General features: G+C 42.3%; 1 protein-coding gene across 4 annotated transcripts in view; it reads right to left on the bottom strand.

Annotated features, from left to right (window-relative positions):
* The window catches only part of ABAT (4-aminobutyrate aminotransferase), a 32197-nt gene extending 11498 nt beyond the window's left edge, over positions 1–20699 (bottom strand). For 3 of the 4 annotated variants that reach the window (XM_074158220.1, XM_074158218.1, XM_074158217.1), the window contains exons 1-4: positions 9713–9799; positions 8874–8903; positions 8022–8139; positions 3039–3088 (exon numbers count right to left, since the gene is read on the bottom strand). In XM_074158220.1, coding sequence (XP_074014321.1) covers positions 3039–3088; positions 8022–8139; positions 8874–8903; positions 9713–9745 — 231 coding nt within the window. In that variant the 5' untranslated portion in view covers positions 9746–9799. Of the gene's footprint in view, positions 1–3038; positions 3089–8021; positions 8140–8873; positions 8904–9712; positions 9811–20629 lie in introns of those variants that run through there. The other variant, XM_074158216.1, reaches the window with a different exon arrangement.
* Between the last annotated feature and the right edge of the window lie 1333 nt (positions 20700–22032).

Here is a 22032-nt window from a genome sequence, read left to right on the forward strand (position 1 = left end):
CACAGGAATGCTGTCTCCCTGCTGAGCTCCTCTGGCATGTACAGTAATGGGCAGTGTGGTGAGGACACCAGCGAGAAGCGACCCTGCGTGTTATTACCTCACTACTCAGCAAGAAGTGTTTAATCAAACTCAAGAACATTGACCATGATCTATCCAGACACTTTGGTGAAATTCCTTTTCAACTCTGCACTGTTTCCACGAAGCTCGCTGCTTTGCAGGTAAATATTCCCTGTTCTAGCACGTTCAGCTTGCACTGTCACCCCTCACCAAGAGAACAGTGACCCAGTGGAACTGGTTGCCCAAAGAGGTCGGGCAGTCTCCCTCCTTAGGGGCTTTCAAGACCCCAGATTAAGCCCTGATCGACCTGGTCTGCTCTTTGAGCAGGAGATTGGGCAAGAGACCACCTGAGCCCCTTCCAACTTGAAATGTCCTGTTGGTCCTATGAACTGGCCACACCAGGATTCACGTCTTTGAGAAAGGTAATGTTGGTGTCGGTGAACAGCAGGTGGTGGGAAAGCTGAGGCTGCTGCCCACAGGAGCTTCTGGAGAGCAGCTCTGGAAAACCGCCTCTCTCTCCTCAGTCCACTAATGGAGATGAATGCATCATGTTTATGCAATTAATTTAAATTAAGTGTCATGGATTAAAATTGATTTCATCATTGCTCTTAGTCTCTGTAGGTAATCTTATTTGATTCACCATGTGCTACTTTTTATTTTAAATTAAATTAGCGCAGAAAAGGACAAGCTCAATAAATTTTCCAGCTGCAAAGCAGCATTATTTGCCCCCCTTTTTTTTGTTTGTTTGTTGGTTTTGTTGTTATTGTTGTAACAAATCATCCTTGAAATTAAAGGCTGAGCTTTGATGATTTAAGTCTTTATGGGTCTCCAGAGGGGACAGGCTGCCTCCCCCAACACATTCATATTTTCAGCGCAACTCAAGAGTGCACATTTATCAGCAGCCTTCAACCTTTTTCCTCAACACAGGTACTCATTTATTCAGATGTGTGAACCACAGTAAGAGGTGTGAGTTGTCACACTGTACCTGTAAGAACATGCCATCAGAATTCTTCAGGAAAACCAATGATCACACAAGATACAATAGAATATGAGCTAGGACTTTGTAACTTGTACAAGTGTGTTACTTCCAAAACAATGTTTGTTTCAACAGACTCAAGCTTAAAAAAAAAAACCTAAGCAAGGATGTTACTGATAGATTTAAAACAAAGTTTTTGTTTAGTACATATGAGAAATCTTACTTGACTTTTTATCTCAGTTTAGAAGTAAATTTTCATATAAAGTTAGAGGTACGATGCCATAAATTCATTGTGAATTTGATTATGGGCTGTAACAGTCAATTGACAACATACGCCATTAAGCAGAAAAGTGTATTTTTCTTTTGTTGTTAATGAGATGCTCAGTACTGAGAAAAACAGAACATCGACATCAAGCTGCTGCGGTCTCAAATGACAGATGCATATTCTGTTCTTTATAGCTGGCTATAAAGCAGGTACATGGAACATTACAAACAAACCAAACCAAAAATCCCTACAAAAAACCCCACCAATCCCATCGTTAACATTAAACAAGGGCCCTACCTCAGTGTGTATTCCTCAGAAAAAGGACTTTTACAATAAAGCTGGCACTTCATCTGCCGTCAGCCTCCAGCACGCTCTCCTGTCTGCAGCCAGTTTTACACAAGTGCTGGCTGTTCCCAGCGCTGTGGCCCAGGCGCTGCGGAGCTGCCACAGCCTGAAAGCTCGCCAGCCATCCCCTGTGCCCAGGCAGGCACGGAGGAACGGGCTAAGTGCCACCCTCTCCGCTGAACTAGCCCGGGCTCCAGAAACCAGAGTAGGGCACCAAGAACATCTCTGCTGCTCATCCATGATATCCAGACCTGCCTTTGATAACTCCAGCATTTCTAGCTGTGGTGTTTTTTAAAAAACTTGACATATTTTAGTTCTGGGGAAGGCAGAACTTCTCATCCTGAAGAAATGAGAACTCCACAAAGCAAATCAGCTGAGGGCACTCAAATGCCTGCACTTCTTTGACGTGCTGGCTCAGGATTTACGCTCTGCAGGAGTGAGCCAGGATGCTGTTTAGGAAGGGAAACGCAGGTGTGAGAGGGAACCAGCCCACAGGAGCTGTGCCCTGCGGGCAGCCTGGACACCCACTACTGGTTTGCAGAACCAGGGGCTCAGTCACTACAGTCAGTACAACCAACACGGATCTACTGACGTGCAGTCAAAAGCCAGTGAGCTCAGTTTATCCGCGTACTTTATACACAAGCTATTGTGCCAAAGTTACAATTAAAAAAAACCACAAAAATCATTATGGAATCCAAAACTTCCGTCCAAGCGGTGAAAAAAAAAGGAAAGCTGAAATTAAATGCGACTTCATTTCAACAATTCCTGTAATTTAATCCAGTTTTTTTCCAATCACTATCAGTGTACTGTTAGGAAAATACTTTAGCTAAGCAGCAGTTACCGTATTTCGAAAGAATCCTGTTACTCTAGTCTACCGATTTTAATTTTTCAGGGACATGTCAGTGGTTGACTACAACTTGGCGCTTAGGAGATGAGAACCAGCCATCCTCCTCCTCCTCTCCTCCCCCCCCCCCAAAAAAAACCCAACAAACAAAACCAACCCCAAAAAGCACCCACAGCATTCCAGATTTATGGCACCGTTTCCATATTCAAAATACTATATGCTCTCTCAAGACTTGTGCTTGCTTTCACTCAAGAACATTGCTAAAATGATTAATTGGAAATGCTATGCTTGAACTATGATTTAAATCTGGCTGCAAACATCAAGTGCTTCTATCACCCAAATGTTTACTTCTTGTAAAGCTTCACAGAGGTGTTGGTGTCTTCTTAAACGCTACCAAGCTCTTCTCATCTAGTGAGAAATAAAGCAAGCAGATCCTACCATACTTTAAATTGAGTCATTAAGCATTCATTATCAGTTTAAGAAAAAATAAGTAAGACCGCCACAAGGAGGGAGAAGACTCTTTCAAGCACTTAATGTTTTAATTCACTTACCAGGTTCTGTGGCTGCTGTAGAAGCTTTATCAGAGAGGGATGGCTGTAACCTAATTAAGAAGAACAAAGAAAGAAAACAGTTCTTTCTATCTGATTTCAATAAACTTGCGTAAAGAGTAACATAGAGAATAACCTTATTTTTATGCTTAACTGTTTCTGTAACTTGTATAAGTTTTAACTATTTATAATAGAACTTCTTTCAACATAGGACAAACCTCTCCTTCTACAAAAATAGTATTAACTGGAACTTTGGAACAAATTTGGTGGCAGGCAACAGCAAAACGTATTTTAGTACTGTAAGGTAAAAATTGAATACAAAAAAAGAAATGAACATGAATAGATCTTTTGCCTGATGAATGGATAGGGCCTGACTGAATCATCACAGTTTCTACCTAGGATTGTGGGCCTGACATTATTAAATGTTTGCTCGCTCTCCTTTCCAGGTTTCCCATGTATATTTGACTTCCGTACAGTATAACGTGAATGTCTCTTCTTCCTCAGTGACAAGCAGGAATCACTGTCTGCCAAAGCAGCCCACGAGCTGTTGTTTCTGCCAGTCACCATTTCGCTGTGGTTTAGCAGTGTCCCCGGTTCCCCTGCCCGAATCAGGCTGCTCACTGTTCTCACCCACCCTCACCTTGCTCTGCTTGACCTGGAGGGCTCTCACCAAGCACTGACCACCCACCCTGCGTTTCAGAAATGGCTCCTGACATTGGATCCACTGAGGGAAGCTCTCGGTGCAGTTGTGTCCATTTACAGCAGCTGGTGCCACACTTCCAGTCTCAGAGCAATTTTTACCCTCCCTGAATATCAGACTGATCTTCCAAGCACAATAACAGAGCTTTTTTCCTCTCACTGTGCTTTTTAATTGATGGGATTTTTCCTCATTGTAAAATCAACTTAGAAACGTATATTCCTCCCTTTATGCTTTTCTTCCATGCAGTTCCCCAGTCTTTGGCAGCTGACCATAAGAAAAAGACAATAAAACCCCACATATTTACTGATGTACCAAAGAAAGCTCATTTAGCAATTGTAATTTCAGTGCATTATAACGAAGTAACAAAATACTAGCAAGGGCTTTCTGTCCCTCGGCAGATCCAGGCGGACGGTGCAGGGTAACCTTGCTGGCGCAGCAGTGCTGTTCTCGGAGATGGTTTTCCTGCTGAAGCGTGCAACGAGCACATGTTACGGCAGACCCAGCAGGGACAAGCCTGGGACTCCAGCAGAGTTTTGCCAATGGCTTGAGAGCGCTCCTTGACATCTGTCGCAATTGGATGGCGTTCACCACCAGTAGCCTCTACAATGCTATCTCAACACACTCCCTGAGCAAGGCACTGCCAAGCTTGTTTTGAGACGTGCACATACCAGCCTCCACATTGTCTAGGCTTTCACATGTACATACGCTTACATTTATTTGCACGCCTGAAGATGCGTATCCCACCCCTGCACGCTGCAGGGGTGCATGCACAATCACTAACAGTCATTTCAGGAGGGAGAGGCTGTCTAAAAGGACAGCCATACACTTGAAACTCAGGGACTAATAAGCACCCAAATCTCTAACCCACCACTACCCATCAGTTATTCCAAGACATCTGTCTGGAAATCTTTCCTTTTCAGTCACAGATTTACATACCTCAGCTGTGCATCACCATAAAAAACCCCGGTTGATAAACTGCTGTCTTGTATTAAAGAAGGAGATTCTGCACTTTTCACTTTCTCTCGTGATCAGCTGCTTTTTCCTTCCCGTTTTCCTTACTTTGACAAATTTTTAGTTGGAAAAAGATGCAACAATTTATCCTTTTTACACAGAAACATCAAGGTACTAGGGAGGTTTCAGGTTTAACACAACAGGGTGCTTAATTTATACTCATTGACGTTCTATGGTGTAAGTTGGTAAACCAGTGAATCCCATGTAAAAAAAAAAAAAAAAAAATCTTCACCAAAGGAGCCCAGGAAATTTAATTTTAAGCCTGATTTCTAATGTATGAAATGCCAAAGCCAGATATTAACATCATATTTTATATTCCCTTGTAGAAACAGTTGGAAACCTCATCTTCCCTACTGCTCAAGAAGTCAGACTGCTCTAATTTTATTAGAAAAGCTTATCATGGCTCTGAACTCCTCATTCTAGTTGAATGCCAATACCCCTGATTATCCTGTCAGAGCAATGGAGCATTAGGCTACCGCATTAACAAATCAATTATAAATTCCATTTTGAATATTTTAGTTCAAAACAAGGAAATATCCAGATTGTTTTAACTGCATGTCATGCTGCAAAGAATCTGCTAAAATTATTATGAAGATAATACAAGCGGTTATTTGGGACACCGACAACTAAATCCGCATTGCATCTGCTGTCATGGGAAGAATTGTTGCTAGGCTAGAGGGAATGAAAGCTGTGCCACCAAGAGTTGTAGTTACCGCTGAGAGCACCTTTGAGCACGTATCTACTGTTTTAGAAATCTCCAAACTAAACCTTACAGAAGTTTGCTATAAATAGCTACCATTGCTTAGAAATCTTAACCATTAACTGTGGTATTGCCTGTAAAACGTGTAATGCTGTTGCTGGTGTTATGATGCATGAAGAACGCAGACATCTCTGCATCTTCTCTCACGTAACACAAATTCAAGGATTCTATTACCCATAATGTACCCTCTCCCATCCACCCAAGATGTCTCTCCCATCTCTTCACTTCAGGCTGAGTGGCCTGATCTTCCTCCTAACACTCCCTGTTCCTTCTGCTGGTGCAGCCTCAAACAGGCCCCAGGAAATGGAGAGAGAGTCCCTAAAGCCTGACTGTTTCTGAACGAATAGGTCTACATGAAGAAGGATGCTGCTCTGGTACGGGGGTTCATAGCCGTAAAACTAACACCAGGAAGAACTAAGCAGTTAAATAACGTATATAACTATGGTAGACAAAGTCAAAAAGCTTTGGACCAAGATGGCAAAACAGACAGTAACTTGTTTCATTGTCATGATCAGCGCAAGGGTTTGTAGCTTTACAAATCCACTCTCAAATACATTCCTATAAGAAGTGACAGAGCTGGCTCATAAGTGAAGGGCACCTGCTTCATCACTCTTGCCGTGTGTCTAGATCAATGTGACAGGAGAGTACATGTCCTCCAGGCTCAGGAATGCGCCTGGCTGCAAAATGAAAAAAAAACTGGAGGCTGCTAAAATAATGAGATGGAGAAAGCCCCAAGAATCCATGTGAACTTAGCAGGCTGCTGTCAGTAATAGCAAACTACACTTGTCCCCAAACAACACCAGACCTTCCCAGCACTGAACAACAGGTTGTTCCATTTGCTGTTCCAGGATGTTTGCTAATAACCACATCGATAGAATCCTCTCTTGCATTTGGCTCACTGAGGTTTCTAACTCTACTAGGCAGATTAGATACAGGTTTAAAGGAGCATGTTGTGCTACGACCTCCCAAAAATCATTTGGTAAAAAACTGTTTTAATTTTTGTTTTTCAGGAAGAAGCAGCCCAGAACACCTTTACCTAGAGGTTTTTTATACTTTAATTCTTATCTCTCCGCACAGGCACTTATTACCTCTCAGCCGCTGCTAGCAAATGCGTTCTAGTGGAGCAGATCATTATTAAATCTTGGGGAGTTCTGACAGATTCATAAAAGATTTTATTGGATTTGCTTGCAGAGAGATAAGCACAGATGACTAGCAAGCACCTTGTGATCTTGTTTTGGTGTCCCAGTCTAGAACCTAACTGTCACCAAGAGGGACATTATGAGCAACCACTGCAGCTTCAGATAGTCAGTCTTGCCATTCCGTACAATTAAAAAAAAATAAATTAATGCTGTGTGTTCACTTAGATTTAGGTCAGCATGTAAGTATTAAATTTCCATTTACTTCTTGTTGCTACAGATCATAGAGCCATTATCGGAGAAGCTGTACGAAGCACTGTACTATAGTTCCTTTGTGACTGAGGAATCATAGAATGGTTAGAGTTGGAAGGGACCTTAAAGATCATCTAGTTCCAACCCCCTGCCATGGGCAGGGACACCTCCCACTAGAGCCGGTTGCTTAAAGCCCCATCCAGCCTGGCCTTGAACACCTCCAGGGATGGGCCATCCACAGCTTCTCTAGGCAGCCTGGGCCAGTGTCTCACCACCCTCACAGTGAAAAATTTCTTCCTACTATCTCATCTCAGTCTTCCCTCTTTCAGTTTAAAACTATTACCGCTCATCCTATGGCTCCACTTCCTGATAAAGAGTCCCTCCCCATCTCTCCTGTAGGCCCCCTTTAGGGACTAGAAGGGGCTATACAAGGTGTCCCTGTAGACCTCTTCTCCAGGCTGAACAACCCCAACTCTCTTGTCCTGTCCTCAGAGCAGAGGTGCTCCAGCCCTCTAAGCATCTTTGTGGCCTCCTCTGGACTCACTCCAACAGGTCTATGTCCTTTTTATGTTGGGGACCCTTTTCGAAATGCCTCACAAAAAACCAACTGACTTTCCCAAGCACTTGACAAAGCCCTTGTTTGGTCCCTCAGCCCAGCTATCTATCACCTTTGCTTACACTCAGCACCACAGTTCCGTGCTTGGTCTTGTTTCATCCTACTGGAGTTCACACGGACTAAAGCATATAATTTAATGTTAAAACATTTAAGTTGTTTGTTAATGTTTAAAACAGGAGCATACTGTTACAGAATCACAAAGTACACAAATCCAAACAAAGACAACCTAAATTGCAGAACTTGCATATTCAAATTAAGATTAATACTAGAGCTTCCTCCAGGTACTACTACGTATTTCAAGTGAGCTGTAAGTATTGAATTTTTAGCTTCTTCAGCTATTCAAAAACATCACTACATAATACACAGCAGTGAGGTGTACCCTGATTGCAACAAGGCATACATTATGTCAAGCTTTGGTTTTTTTAATCAGCCAACTTCTCCGGTAGTGATTGAGACAAGAAAACAACAGTTTGAGGACAAAAGAAAAAGTTTTGGTATAAATGTCTCCTACCTATTGGGATGGATGAAATCTGAGAGTAGAGATCCAGCATGCGATTGCCATCTACATCTACTAGGTAGTTCCCTCGGCTCTCTTCATAATTGCAAAAAAAGTGCACAGCTTCTGCATTCTTGAAGGAAAAACCAAACAATGCTTTAAAAAATAGCAGTGTGTAGAAGGTGCAACTAACAGTTATGCAGCAAAATCTGATAAAAATATGTAATGATAAGATAAAAAGACAGATTGTCCAGAGAAGTGGTCCCCATCCCTGGAAACATTCAAGGTCAGGTTGGACAGGGCTCTGAGCAACCTGATGTAGTTGAAGATGGCCCTGCTCATTGCAGGGGGGTTGGACTAGATGACCTTTAAAGGTCCATTCCAACCCAAACTATTCTATGATTCGATGATTATATTCCTTGCATGGGAAGTAACTGTAGAGCTATTTTTATATAGAGGGACTGTTAAAAGGGCAGGCATGCACTTTTCTACAGAAACAAAGAACAGACTTTGAGGAATTGCTCATCTCGGGAAGGCAACATGCACTTAGGCTGACATACTTTTAAGTTCAAATATACCTATGTTTGCACTGGCCACTTCATAACAACTCAAAAAGAACATATAGTGTGTAAAGAAAAATCACTAATCCCACCAAATAATTCTGCAGTATTCAAAATATAGTAAAAAAGATTTTATTCAAATGCGCATATATATCAGACACCACATACTCAGCATGCAAACCTGGAGTCAGTGTTTCACCTTTTTTTTTTTTTTTGTATGGAATTAAACATACCAAATGGGATTTTAAACCAAGTTTTGAAATCACAGTGTTAACACTTTCCAAACTCAGAAAACTTATCAAATTACCTGAATTCCATTCAGCTGCTTCATTAATTCCTGCAGAAAAACAAACACCAAAGAGTCTCAGGTATGTAATTACCAAATACTGAAGAGGAATGTATGTTTCTTTTTTATGATCACATAAATCATACGCATAACTTGCAGTCCTGTGTGCTTACCAGGCAACTCTACTTGCCACATGAACTCTCCCAGTGCATCCTGCCAATATGACAGTCAGAATTAACTGTGGCTCGCAGAGCTATATGGGCTGCGTACACTGTGCAATTATAAATCTCCAAAAGGAGAAAGCTGCCTCTCCTATATTGATCAACTGAGAAAATGAGAGAGAAATCGAAAAACAACAGAAGCCAGAGACACACAGAAGGGATACTGGCACACTGGTTGTAGAAAGACAGCTCCTTTTTTAAAAAAACCAAAAGCAAACAACAAACCCACACACCACCACACATATAAATACTGACTCTGCCGGAGTAAAACAATGTCCAGAAAATTTAAACTCTTGCTTCACTTCAAAACCAAAGTGTTATTTCACATCATAAAAAGCCAACTAAATTTGTTTCAGCAGGAGTACAGGTAACCAAATCTGTTTCATCAAACTGATGCTCTTTTGCTCTCAATTACTGTATAAGGGAAGTTGGCAGTTGAGCTCCAGATCTCTGTCTCAGAGAGGGACATTTCATTCATGAGCTTTTCTTTCTTGGCATCTTGATAAAAGTGGGCACAGACTGTTGTGAAATGATGTTTACTCATATCAGATTTAAGGTTTGGAATGAAATTTGTTTTCTAACAAGTTAAACACAGCTAAAGAAACAAATAATACAAGCTATTATACTTTGGGAACTTACTCTAGATCGTGGTCCAGGAACTTCTGTCTTCATTAGAGGTCCATCATAATCAAAATCCACATCAATTTTAGCTGCAGCTTGACTGATATATCTGTGTCCTGTAAGAAATAATGAAAACCTGAGTACAGACCATATTTGCTGTGCTCTCCTCTCAGAATAAATATCCATACCTTACCTGACTGAGAACACTTGACAGATGAGACCAATTACATTGTCCCGTCTGCAGTGCACTAAATATCTCATCTTTGACAAGCGTTAAAAGAAAACTAATACCACTGAGGTGGCTTTAAAAAAAAATAAAAATCAAGTGAAATGACAAGGCAACTCTAGAGAAACAGAAGCAAATCCTGCTGCAAAGGACAGGAGGACTATGAGCACATCTGTTTCCATCTCTGCTGCTGAGTCTGTCCATTATGTCTTGAGCAAGCCTTTGCCGTAAATTCCCCGCAGCTATGCAGAGATGGTTTCATTCACTATCACTAATAATGGAAAAGCCTGATGCAGTCCACAGGTAAAAAACACTGTGATGTTCTGCAATAGCCCAAAGAACACCGTTTGGGAAAGATTTGTCTCAGAAAGGTAAATGGCTGTGTTTTAAATAAATTCAGATCTCACATGAACCCAGCATCTTGCAGTGCAGCTCTGAAATCTGGGTCAAAAATAGTGACAGTTTTTCCTCAGATCCTGCCTCTGACCTTGCTGTTCTTTATCCACGTGTGCAATTGATCATAATAAACTTGACATCTTAATGAAACCAAAAGGCAAAACTCTCCTGTGCTTCATCAGTAACAGGCTCTGCTTCCATTTCTGAAGTAACCAGAAGGGTTTAGGCATACTTCATATGACAGAGACAGTTCTGGTAAGCATATATTGCAAATACATATATGTTCCATTACGGGGATTACAGGGTAATATGGGAATTGTACATTTGCAACAAAGGAAGCACAGACTCAAGAGCTCTACCACAGTGACAGCAAGAGACCATGAGCTTGCTCTGTACACAACAAATTAATCTTAATACACTTAGGGGTATGACACTTGGACCAGATCAACACCCAGAAGATGAGGGCATAGCTCATTTTAGTTTGTGATAGGCATTTTTAAGTTGGTGTGATTTGGATAGCCCAGAATGAAGATCCTTAGGTCTCCTCCTCCCCAGTGGAAAGCCAAGCTGCAGTTCAGGGTGCCTCGCTCCCCGCTGGCAGCCAGGCGATCCCAGCTCTTGCCGGGCTGGATTCGGAGCAGCGTAGTCTGAAGTCAGTGCTCCCCAGCATCACCCCATGCCAGGGCAGCATGGCCCAATGCTAAATTGACACAACGCGCCCCAGTCCTGCAGAGGGGCAGAAGGGGAGATGCCAAAATTTCCAACAGGGATTAGAGATGTTTGCCTCAGTTTGTGCCAGCCCAGGCTGAGAGGTCTCAAGCAAGCCTGATTTTGGGAAACTATCTGAAAAATCACAGCCCCTTGAAAGCATCTCTAACTGTGCACTTAAATCCACTGCTCATTTTGGGAAAACTTAGTCTGCAAAGACGATTATTCTCCTCAGCTTTAATTCCAAGTATTATATCTGAGATGCGTCAGTGCCTCTCCGCTAAGCTATTAATAGGTTTCGTTACAGCAATGCCACTTCATTTTTGTGTCATTCTGTTTAGCGCTCATGTAAATTGGGGACCGCATGACAACTGCTCCACTGGGGGAAAAAGCTACTGCCTATAAAAGATCAAAAGCAACACAATTCATACCAAATAAAGCTGCAGATTTATCAGACATGCTATGAAGTCTGGGAAAAGAGACAAAGGTAACCCTTTTGTGCACCCTGCTCCTTCCCCAATGGAGATTGCAGCAAACCAGCAACAAACATTTCTCCTTCTCCCGTGTCCTCTTCTCTCCCGCTCCCCAGGCTCCGGGTGCTACTTGATATGATAAAAGGGAAAGCACCAAGAGAGGCACAGAATATATAGGACATTTTGGTAGTTGGCAGGAACAGGAAAGATATGGAAACCCAGCAGCATACTTGGAATTGTTTGACACAGCTGGGAATGTAAGACAGGTGAACTACAACCTGCACACATGGTCCTCCTCCCCTTCTTCCTCCTCCTCCTCCCCAGCCCTGCCTGGAGCTCTGTGCCAGAGACCCTGTGCTGCTGTGTCCCCTCTGTCCTTCTTGCAGCATCCTCCCATCCCAAGCAGCAGCTTATGCAGCCACTGCCTTCATTTGTCTTTTTAACTGAGTTCTCATAAAAATGCACTTGTTTGGACAGTGATTAAAGATCTCTTCTGTTAACAACCAAGCCACTCCTGCAAACATGCAAGACCGCCAGGCTCTAAACCCAAGACCGACAGTCAAAGATTTTCTGGCCATCACCTGTGAGGAGTGGATAATATTTTCCCTCTTCCACTCCTCTAAAGGATAAGCTGTGAAATATTTTAACAGATGAGGGTTCCAAGTTAAACACAAATTTAATTATTTCTCTAAGAAAGTTCTGCTGTGGATATCACAAAGGGCACAGTCTACCCTATGAAAACACACACATTTACAGAGCTGCTCCGCAGGGAATTCATTTGGAGAATATTTTCCTGTTGTCCTAACTTGTTTCACACCACAAGTCAAGAGGAGGTTGCCTCCATCAGCCAGGCTGTGTAAGTAACACAGACCAGCACCAGTCAGCCTGCTTTGTAGATCATCATCATCATCTTTTTGCTCCTGTTTATGCCACAGCCTCTCTTGCACAGGTATGTTGAACTGCACAGCTCGTGTCTATCAACACACAGGTTTTCATACACAGCAAAAATTAGCCAAGTGAAACTCAAAGATACAGGTCTCCCCAGAAGAAGAGTTGGTTTAAAGATCATTTTATCAAATTGGTAATGTTGGTCAAATAGTGAGACATTATTTTTTTAAATAACAGCTTCAGGACCAGCTTATCCAAACCACAGTAATTTTCAGTAAGTCAGCAAACCAGAGCCATCTAAAAAATGAGCAACACAAGTGGCAGGTTTCCCTTCATTGCCTGTTATCTCCTAAAGCACACTGCACGTCATCATGCTCTACCAGCAAGTGGTTTCTAGGCTGATTCACTGATACAAATTTAATTTTATATACTTGTTTTCAGGAGCCCACAGAGTATCTCATTTTATTAACACCAGTGTAATGGCAGCTATGCTGATTTATTGGTCCTTACACTTGCCAAAGAGTTGTTCCACCTCCTAGTTCAGGCAAACGCTATGGTTAGAATTTGAAGGAACAGCTTGCCATAAATAAAATGAAAATGTCCTGTGTTACCAGATCAAAGGATTTTGAAAAGTGGGGTTTTTAACTTCTGCTTCGGTAGAGGATGAAGAATACTGGCTAGAACAAAACCGTCAAAAAAGCATAATCTCAACATACTATCAAAGCCTTTGATGACAAAAGCTAAAACCAAAGTGGAGTTAATCATCAAACTTCTTATTTTTTAACAAAACTCTTCTCCCTTTGAGAGTATAACAGAAATGATTGGCACAAGCTCACACAATTTCTAGCAAGGTCAACAGATTTATTCCAAATAGCCCACTTCACTACTCATCAGATATGCATACTTGGTCACAGGATTGGTTAAAAATAAACAAAACCACCCAAATGTTAAGAACAGAAAAACACGGCTCTCCTGCCTTCCCCCCTTTTAACTCCTTTTTTTTCTTTCCCTACTCTTATCCAAGGAAATTGGGACTCTGATCAGGAATGTTTATGATAGTCTAGTGGCCGTCTCCTGCAGAGCTCAGTCTCGGTGTCGCTTGCTGTGGCACACACAGGTAGAGTCCGGCAGGCTGCCCCCCTCGCATGGGCCAAACCCGGAGCTCAGACTGCTCTCAACAGGCACAGGCGTCAGAGTCCTGGTGAACGATGATCTGGCCACCCCCTGCATGGAGACTCGTCAACTTTTAGGCCCCAGAACTCTGCCACGCTGTGTCCTGTGGCTCTCCTGCAAAGGCTTTTCCAAGCACCTGGTCACTGTGTGATAGGAGGGCTGCACCCATACCTGCTTTGGTTTGCCTTGAAGAGGATGGCAGCCCAGAGGCCATGCTCTGTCTCTCTTGCTTCCCCCACCCCAAGTATCGGTATCGCATTCTCCTAATGATGCAAGTAAATCAGATCACCCCCCCCAGTGTTCCATCCCCCAGTAAACTGCAGCGCGGTCTGCTCAGCTGGCATTTCTGCCTTGAGGGTACTCAATGTACTTTACAATTTAGCCCAAATTATTCCTGTTTGACTTTTTAAGATCAACTTACTCTGCAGTAGAAGCCCTGAAGTCACCCCGTAACTCAGGTTACTCCAATTTGATACCGATGAGTTTAGACGTTTGCACTTCAGGCCTTGGTTTTGAACACTGCACTTCACCCCTCCAAAAGACAGTAGAGATGGGACAGATAAAACCTGAGATTCTTATTATGTCAAACTAAGGTATTTTCAAGAATTCAGAATCCCTGGCGGCTGGTCCTTTAGTGAACTAACAGCATTACCTGTGTAATAAAAGACCTAGAATACAGAAAGTGCCACAAGGGTCAAGCGAGACCCGTATTTCCCCAAATGGGGGAGCTGAAACTCTCCAACAAATCTCCACAGTGTGTACGTTCATTATGACTTTGTCGCTGATGGACTGTCACTGTCACGTATGGACACATATGCACGTGACAGCCTGTCGCTGTTGATACTAAGATACCTGCACCGCTCTAACTCCTCCATGCAGACAGGCTGATGGATGTATGGCTTTTTTATTTTAAAATTTCTTCAAGAAAAGGCAGAAGCTCAGCAGAAATATATTATCTGCCTAAACATCCTCACAGATTTTTTTAAAATATAATTTTATGTTAATATTCATCAATTTGTATTACACTATGTATGTAAATCAGTACCTAGAGGTTTAATTAAAGTTATGTTCTTGAGCCAATAGACGAGGTCAATCCATTGACTTCCTGTGGAGGCCTACGTTCAAACTGCAACAGAAAAAGGGTTTCTTGTGTTATATTAGCTTAAGAACAGGACCAAATGACGTGACCTCAGCTCTCACCTTAAAAGTGTGTAGAGGTAATGGGTTACAGCAGAGTGTCCCTCTCTGAAGAAGCATTAGAAAAGCTCTTAAATTACATTTAGCTAATGTGACAAAGAACAGCCCTTCTTCTCCCTGGTAAACAAAGCTATCTCTTCACATCATGGCAAAAGTAAAAAACGAAATGTACGTACTATTAATAAGCATAATTATCAGTGAGCACATTGGCTGAACAATTTGCAGAGAATTTTCTACCCATTTAAAGAGGGTGGGTATAATAAGCTAAATTCTGTTTCTCTTGCTTCTTCCAGACTTCTCAAAGCTCTATGCAACATACATCGTTTTTCTAAACACTTGAGTAAAATCAGCAAATTATCACATCCTTCCTTTCCATCTAACAGGATGTCATCATTTGCTAGCAGACAGAAAAGCTCATTTTCCAACTTCTCTCCTCTGTGCTGCCCTCATCACTCACCAGGTGTCTAACTCAGTGATTTTTAACAAAGTACCACATTGCTATAGCAACATAATTAATATAAGTGCACCCTTCCAACATTTTGTGATGTCGGTAGTCACAAAGAGCACTACTGTTAGCAGGTCTCTGTGCTAAGTACCGATCTCTGCTAACAAGGGCCAGGTTCATCACAGGCCTAGAAAGGAAGTGCTTAAACCTCTGATATGTTTGACCACAAATACTACTCATATAATCACAGTTCCTGAGTGTACAACAATTGGCTATTGCCTGGGAGAAACTCCAGTGTAGGAACTGAAATTACATCAGTGTAATTAAGAGGAGGAACTACCCCAAGTTAAAAAATTAGAAGAGGATAGATGAAAATAAGTGCTGGCACACCACATCTCTCAAATACAAGTGTTTTGCTGTGAAGAGTGTGAAATGAAAGCTCCACAGTCTCCAAGGAGGCACATTACATGTGCCACAGCACTGCTGCCCTGTGCGAGTGCAGAAAGGCAATCTCCCATGCGTGCCTCTAACTTTCACTCCACCGTGTCTATCAAACCACCCTCCAGACACAATTTTTAGCGTGTGGAGGCCCTGACAGCCAAAAGTAGGAGGACCGCACTTTCCCCCAAGTCCTCTTTTAGGTGTTGCAAGTAGAATCTGTTACTAACAGATCTTGAAATGGAATGGCAAAAGGCCAGGCTAGCTAGAGATGTTTGGAAAACGAACATCGCGATTGCATAATATTGTGAAAACTGAGATTGCTATTTACAGAATGCTCATGCTGTAAGATCAGAAGCTGTTCCACATGAAATTGTGTTTCAGTACTCCCACATACACACTGGAGATTTTATTGGAATGGGATTCTCCAAAGACAAAGAAAAAAATCCAATACCAAACAGGCCATACAGAAGTGGAAGCTCCTGTAAGGAAGAGTAAGAATCACAGAATGGTTTGGGTTGGAAGGGACCCAAGATCATCTAGTTCACTGAATTTCACTGAATTTTCACTGAGAGTTGGAAGGGACCATAAAGATCATCTAGTCCAACTCCCCTGCTGAAGCAGGATTGCCCAGAGCATGTTAGAGCATGTTACTCAGGATTGCATCCAGGCGGGTCTTGAAAATCTCCACTGAATTTTCAAACCAACCCCCTGCCATGGGCAGGGACACCTCCCACTAGACCAGGTTGCTCAAAGGCTCATCCAGCCTGTCCTTGTACACTTCCAGTGATGGGGCATCCACAGCTTCTCTGGTACTGGAGACCAGCGCTGTTTAACATCTTTGTTGGTGACACTGACAGGGGTACTGAGCGCACCCTCAGCAAGTTTGCCAACACCACCAAGCTGTGTGGTGCGGTCAACACGCCGGATGGAAGGAATGCCATTCAGAGGGACCTGGACAGGTTCAGGCACAAATTCAGGCTGGGCAGAGAACGGACTGAGAGCAACCTTGAGGAGAAGGACTTGAGGGTGTTGGTTGATGAGAAGCTCAACATGAGCCAGCAATGTGAGCTCACAGCCCAGAAAGCCAATCGTACAAGGAGTAAGTTTTAAACTGAAAGAGGGTAGATTTAGATTAGATATTAGGAAGAAGTGTTTTAAACTGAGGGTGGTGAAACACTGGTACAGGTTGCCCAGAGAAGTGGTCGATGCCCCATCCCTGGAAACATTCAAGGTCAGGTTGGATGGGGTTTTGACCAACCTGATCTAGTTAAAGATGTCCCTGCTCGTTGCAGGGGGGTTGGACTAGATGACCTTTAAAGGTCCCCTCCAATTCGAACTATTCTATGATTCCATGATTCTAACTGTGATGGAGACAATTCAGTAATTAACACGAACATCTCTCAGACTTTACTGCAGCACAGCTATGAGATAAAACATTATTATCCTCTGTAAAGAGATAGGAAACAGACTGAGATAGGCAAGGTACAGCCTCAACCAGAGTTAGTCCATTTAGGGAACTGCAATAAAAGTGCAGAGAATCTGGAGCATTAGGTGGACCTACGAGGAGAGACTGAAACAGTATGTAGACCAGCTGAGAAAAAAGTATGAGGTCTTTGGGGAGGTAATAGGTTTCAAATACGTAAAAGGATGCTGAAAATAAAAAATAAACATTCCAGCTTCCAGGTCCTTTGAGGACATGACAAGTAGCAAGGATTTGATTTTTTCCCTGTTTTGAAACTTAGGCTAAATGTTAGAAAAAAGTTTTAAAGGTAAAGTCAGTTCAGAAATACAGCAGGTTGCCTGGAGAGGCTGCAGAAGCTGCGCTGCTGGGGGCCTTTAAGAACAGGGCAGCATCCTAGAAGGGCACAGGCATGCACTAATGCAAACTGATGTAACCTTAAGGCAGAAGACCGACCTTTTGGCATGCTTTCCAGTTCAAGATTTACAGACAAATTCAACCCCTTGGGGTAATCAGTAGGAAACTGAACCTAGATCTATGAAGTCCCAGCCTGTCCTCAAAATTATGGTACGACCCTACCAGCTAACAACTGACTGCATCTTCATTTGCCTCCGAAGCATGGAAATGCAACAGCTTTCCTACCACAGTGGCACAGCCATAAAACAAAGCAGAATAAGTGTTTACATTATGACTATCACTTGTGATCACCTTGCAGCACACTGGGCTTACATTCAGGTAAGACATAGTGCAGAGGTACATAGTCATTTCTACCACATAAGCCACCTTTCCCGGATTTGCCTGGCTGTGACCATACTGACAGCACTACGCAGGAGTCTTTGTAAAAATATATTGGGCTAGTTACTCAGTCTGTCTCATTCTTCTGCCATCCTTCAAATTCTAGTGAACTTCATATTCAAGGCCAAACTATCAAGTAGATCAAATACATAAGGAAAATAAAATAGTACCTGATTAAGGTTTAGTTTTAAGGAAGATGTAAGGACTCCAAATACTTAAATCCTCCCCCAAAATGTGAAGCTTGTAAGTTACACATTACTTTCATGTTTTGCTCAGCTTTTGCATTTTGATCAATTTAAATGATTTTCACTTCCCCTGTCCAGTTAGCTTGCCAGGGGCTAGTACTGTGTCAATAATGAGAACACTACAAGGAATGGTTAAGTAAAAAAGATTCTCCAACCAGATGTTTACCTCTTGTCCCGTGTTCCTTAAAAGATTGAGGGCTTGAAATTCATTTTAATTAGAATGAAACACTATGCCCCATGTACAACTAGAGAAAAGGATCCCAGAAATATTTTGATTACTACAAAGCTTAGTTATCTTTGTTCCCACATGTTTTACAACAATGAATGTGTATGTAATTCTTTGCTGCAGTGAATGCAAACTTGCCTTCCTTTTCACATGCCCCTTTTTTGTCAGTAACCAGTTTATTTCATGCCCAGGGTCAGCACAATGCTGACTCCTACATTTGCTTTAAAAATCAGAAATAATCAAGGATGAAAAAAAATCTCTTTCTGTAAATAAATTTAGCATAGATTCAAGCTGAACAGGATTATTGTGCTTCATGCGCACACACGATGGAAACATGACAGCCCACAGATGTAGAGACTATTCTCTCCTCCTCTCCAACTCCATCCCCTCTTTGCAAACCCTGTCATTTCAGTATCCACAGAAAAAAACAAAAAAAAAGCAGACCAAATGGCACTGCAGGATTTTTATGGGAGTAATGTACAAGTCTCTTTTTTTAGTCTGTAAATCTCTGAACTTGAGTGCTCAAAAATACCTTGGAGAAGAGCACTCTGGACCAGAGAGCTCTGAGACGTTGCCCTCAGCATTTCCCTAAGAGCCAGCAGAGAGCAGCGGCACTGCAACTTTTGCTGGGGCTCACCAGAAAAACAGCCTGAAACTCCACATTTTGCTGTAAGCATCAGAGCCTCCTGACTATTCTGTCAGCCAGGAACGTTGCAGGCTAAAAAACTGCCAGGATAGAGTTCCTTCTGGCGAGGGGTTCTCCTCTTGCTTCATCTTTTCTAATCTCTGGACACACACACAAAGCATTCAAGTCCCAAAGGCCCCAGGTCTGTCAAACAATCTGTAGTCAAGGCCCTCTACTCTTTGTGTCAATATTTTAGCAGGCTTTCCCACTTACAAGTTTCCTGAAAGCAAGGATGGATAAAGGGAGTCCGGAGTTACTATCCTTTCTTAGTGAAGATCTAGACCCCCTCATTGCAGTGGTAAGAAAGGCTGAGTGAGTGAGTGAGTGCATCTGCCTTCTGGTGACCTCAAGTGTCTTGCTCAACTGTAACATATTTGTCTTTGTGGTTGGGAAGCAGCACAGAAGTGTGCAAGACACTGGGAGGGACACGGAGCATTAAGTGATACTGAGATGACAGATTAGCTCAAATGACTGACAGCTAACGAAGGCCTGGTTGCTGCAAGCACTTTCCATTGTCCACTATCGACCAAACGATCACTGCTCTTGCACAGCGCAGAGAATCAGTGCGTCAATCCCGTAAATAGAAGTGCATCCTCTGCTGAAATACTGACCTAATACTTATCCAATAGTTACAAGACCAGACTTTGTGTTCTCTATCCAAAGGTCAGTTGCTCCCCAAAGTGTATTATTTAAAAGGAAATCAATCATGTTTAAGTTTCTGAGCAAATGGAAGGGTTCTGTGTTTGCCTGGCAGTGGCAGAAGGGGCACAGTGGCACTGCAGAAGAAGCACCAGAGGAGAGAAGAAACACCATTATTTACTTGATCAAGAAACAGCCATTCATCCACACGATATTCAGTACAAGAGCACAAGAAACGGATGCTAGAGCTTACATTCTACAGCACTTTGTCCAAGAAAGCCAACAGAAGCTTAGTTTTTGTATCTATTTCACAGAGATTGCAGGCTTAATATACACATACGCATGCTAAATTACAAGCTGGGGCCAAGCAAGAACTTGTTGTTATGCACTATGGAGAAAGTAGCCTGATGCTGTGTGGTAGGTTTTTATGTCACACTAGAGTTAACTACAGTCAGAAACTGTGAGAACCCAGTGAGGGCCACCTCGTCATGTCAGTCACACAAAACCTCCCCACAAGGGAAGATGGGCAGGATCACACCACAAAGTCAAAAAAAGGCTGATTTTGATGGATGGTTGTTTCACCTCTGCACCACACAGCATCAGAAAGTAGCTCTGTAAGAGCAGATTTCCAAGGGCTGAAGAGCTTCATTTCAGTTAGCATGTTCACAGCGCAATTATCTAAATAAGTTCTTGTTTGCAGAATAAAAAAAAGAAAAACACAATGAAAAAAACCCACAGCACCTTTGTGTGCCACTTCTGGACTACAACTGCATCATTATTTAAGATGCAGAACAGCATGTTCTTCAAGTTTTGAAAGATTCCACACCACCAGACAAATCCCAGCAATGTTCACACTGGAATTTTCTCCACTAGCATAAAGTGAACACTCACCAAATACAAACCAAGAAAATATTTTAAAAAAATAAACAAAACACTTACCAAATACAAGCAGCCTGGAGTTTTGCTGCAGGCAACAGGTCAGCTGTCGACTAAGCAACATTGACGCCATTTTATCTCTGCTTTACTCAAAAAGACTCAATCTTGAGAGATTTCTTTCTGGCTGACGTTCTGAAAACAAGAAAAGCAAACAGTCATTCGTGTGCCTATGGATGCAGCCCCTATTACTGTGCCATTCATTTCCATTTCCCCTTTCACTAATTTCGATCCAAAGAAACTGAGAGCATGCTTTGAAGGATTACTGCTGATGTTCAGAGCAGTCTCGGGATTGAGTGGTCTTGTTGAGGCAAATGACTTCTAGGCTAAATCTGAATCTCCTAGCTTTATTGGGCCAGGGGGTAAAGATCATTATTTTCTCTTGCTCTTCTTCTCTACTTTCTCTATGTATGTGGACTAGGTTGAACTTTTAAAAAATTGTTTCCAGTTAGCCTCTCAAGTCAATGTGTTATTTTGATTTGACCTAAGTTTATGAGAAAAATCTCATCTAATACAAAAAGACAGCAGGACAAGCACTAGGAAATAAAAGAAAAATCAATCCCCTGAAAAAACAGTTTCTACCAATTAATTGTATCTCTGTGGAGAGGGACTGCGAGAGCTGAGATTGATGGGATGCAACCTGAAGGCGGCTCAGGTTGCATCCCATCAATGTGTAATAAATATCTGATGGGAATGAACAAAGAAGGAGCCAGAGTCTTCTCAGTGGTGTCCGGTGGCTGATAAGAGGCAATGGACACAAACTGAAATACAGTAAGCTCCATCTAAACATAGAAAAATCCTGGACAGGTTGCCCAGAGACAGTGTGGAATCACCATGCTTGGAGACATTCAAAACCCAACTGGACATGGTCCTAAGCAGCCTGCTTTAGGTGACGCTGCTTGAGTAGAGGGTTGGACCAGATGACCTCCAGAGGTCCATTCAAACCTCAACCGTTCCGTGATTTTATCTCAGCTAGTTAAATATAAATGACCTTGTAAAGTCAACTAGTTTGAACTATAACAAGGCTTCTTTTTCACTCTGGATCATCTGTGCAGAAAGCCTAGCTGGAAGTCATAAATAGATAAAACAGGTCATGGAATTATTATCCAGAATACAGGTTAAATTCAAACTTTACATTTAGAAGTGTGATAACCTGTGTTCTATATAGGACACTAGAGGCCTTTTTTGCCTGTACAGAGACCAAGCTGGCATTTTTCACCTCACTGGATGTCCCTCCACCCCAGCGGGTGTAGACCAACCATTTAGTAGCAATGAACCCAGGCTTGCAGTCCAAATAAAATGTCACTATTACCCGTAACACTCCTGTGAAGAACTCTGTTTAACAAACATGGTCCAAGAATGGAGCTGATCTTCCGGCAGAAATAGATCACAGCTTACCGCTTACATCA

The sequence above is a fragment of the Numenius arquata genome, chromosome 14 (genome assembly GCF_964106895.1).
Source record: "Numenius arquata chromosome 14, bNumArq3.hap1.1, whole genome shotgun sequence".
Lineage (NCBI taxonomy): Eukaryota > Metazoa > Chordata > Aves > Charadriiformes > Scolopacidae > Numenius > Numenius arquata.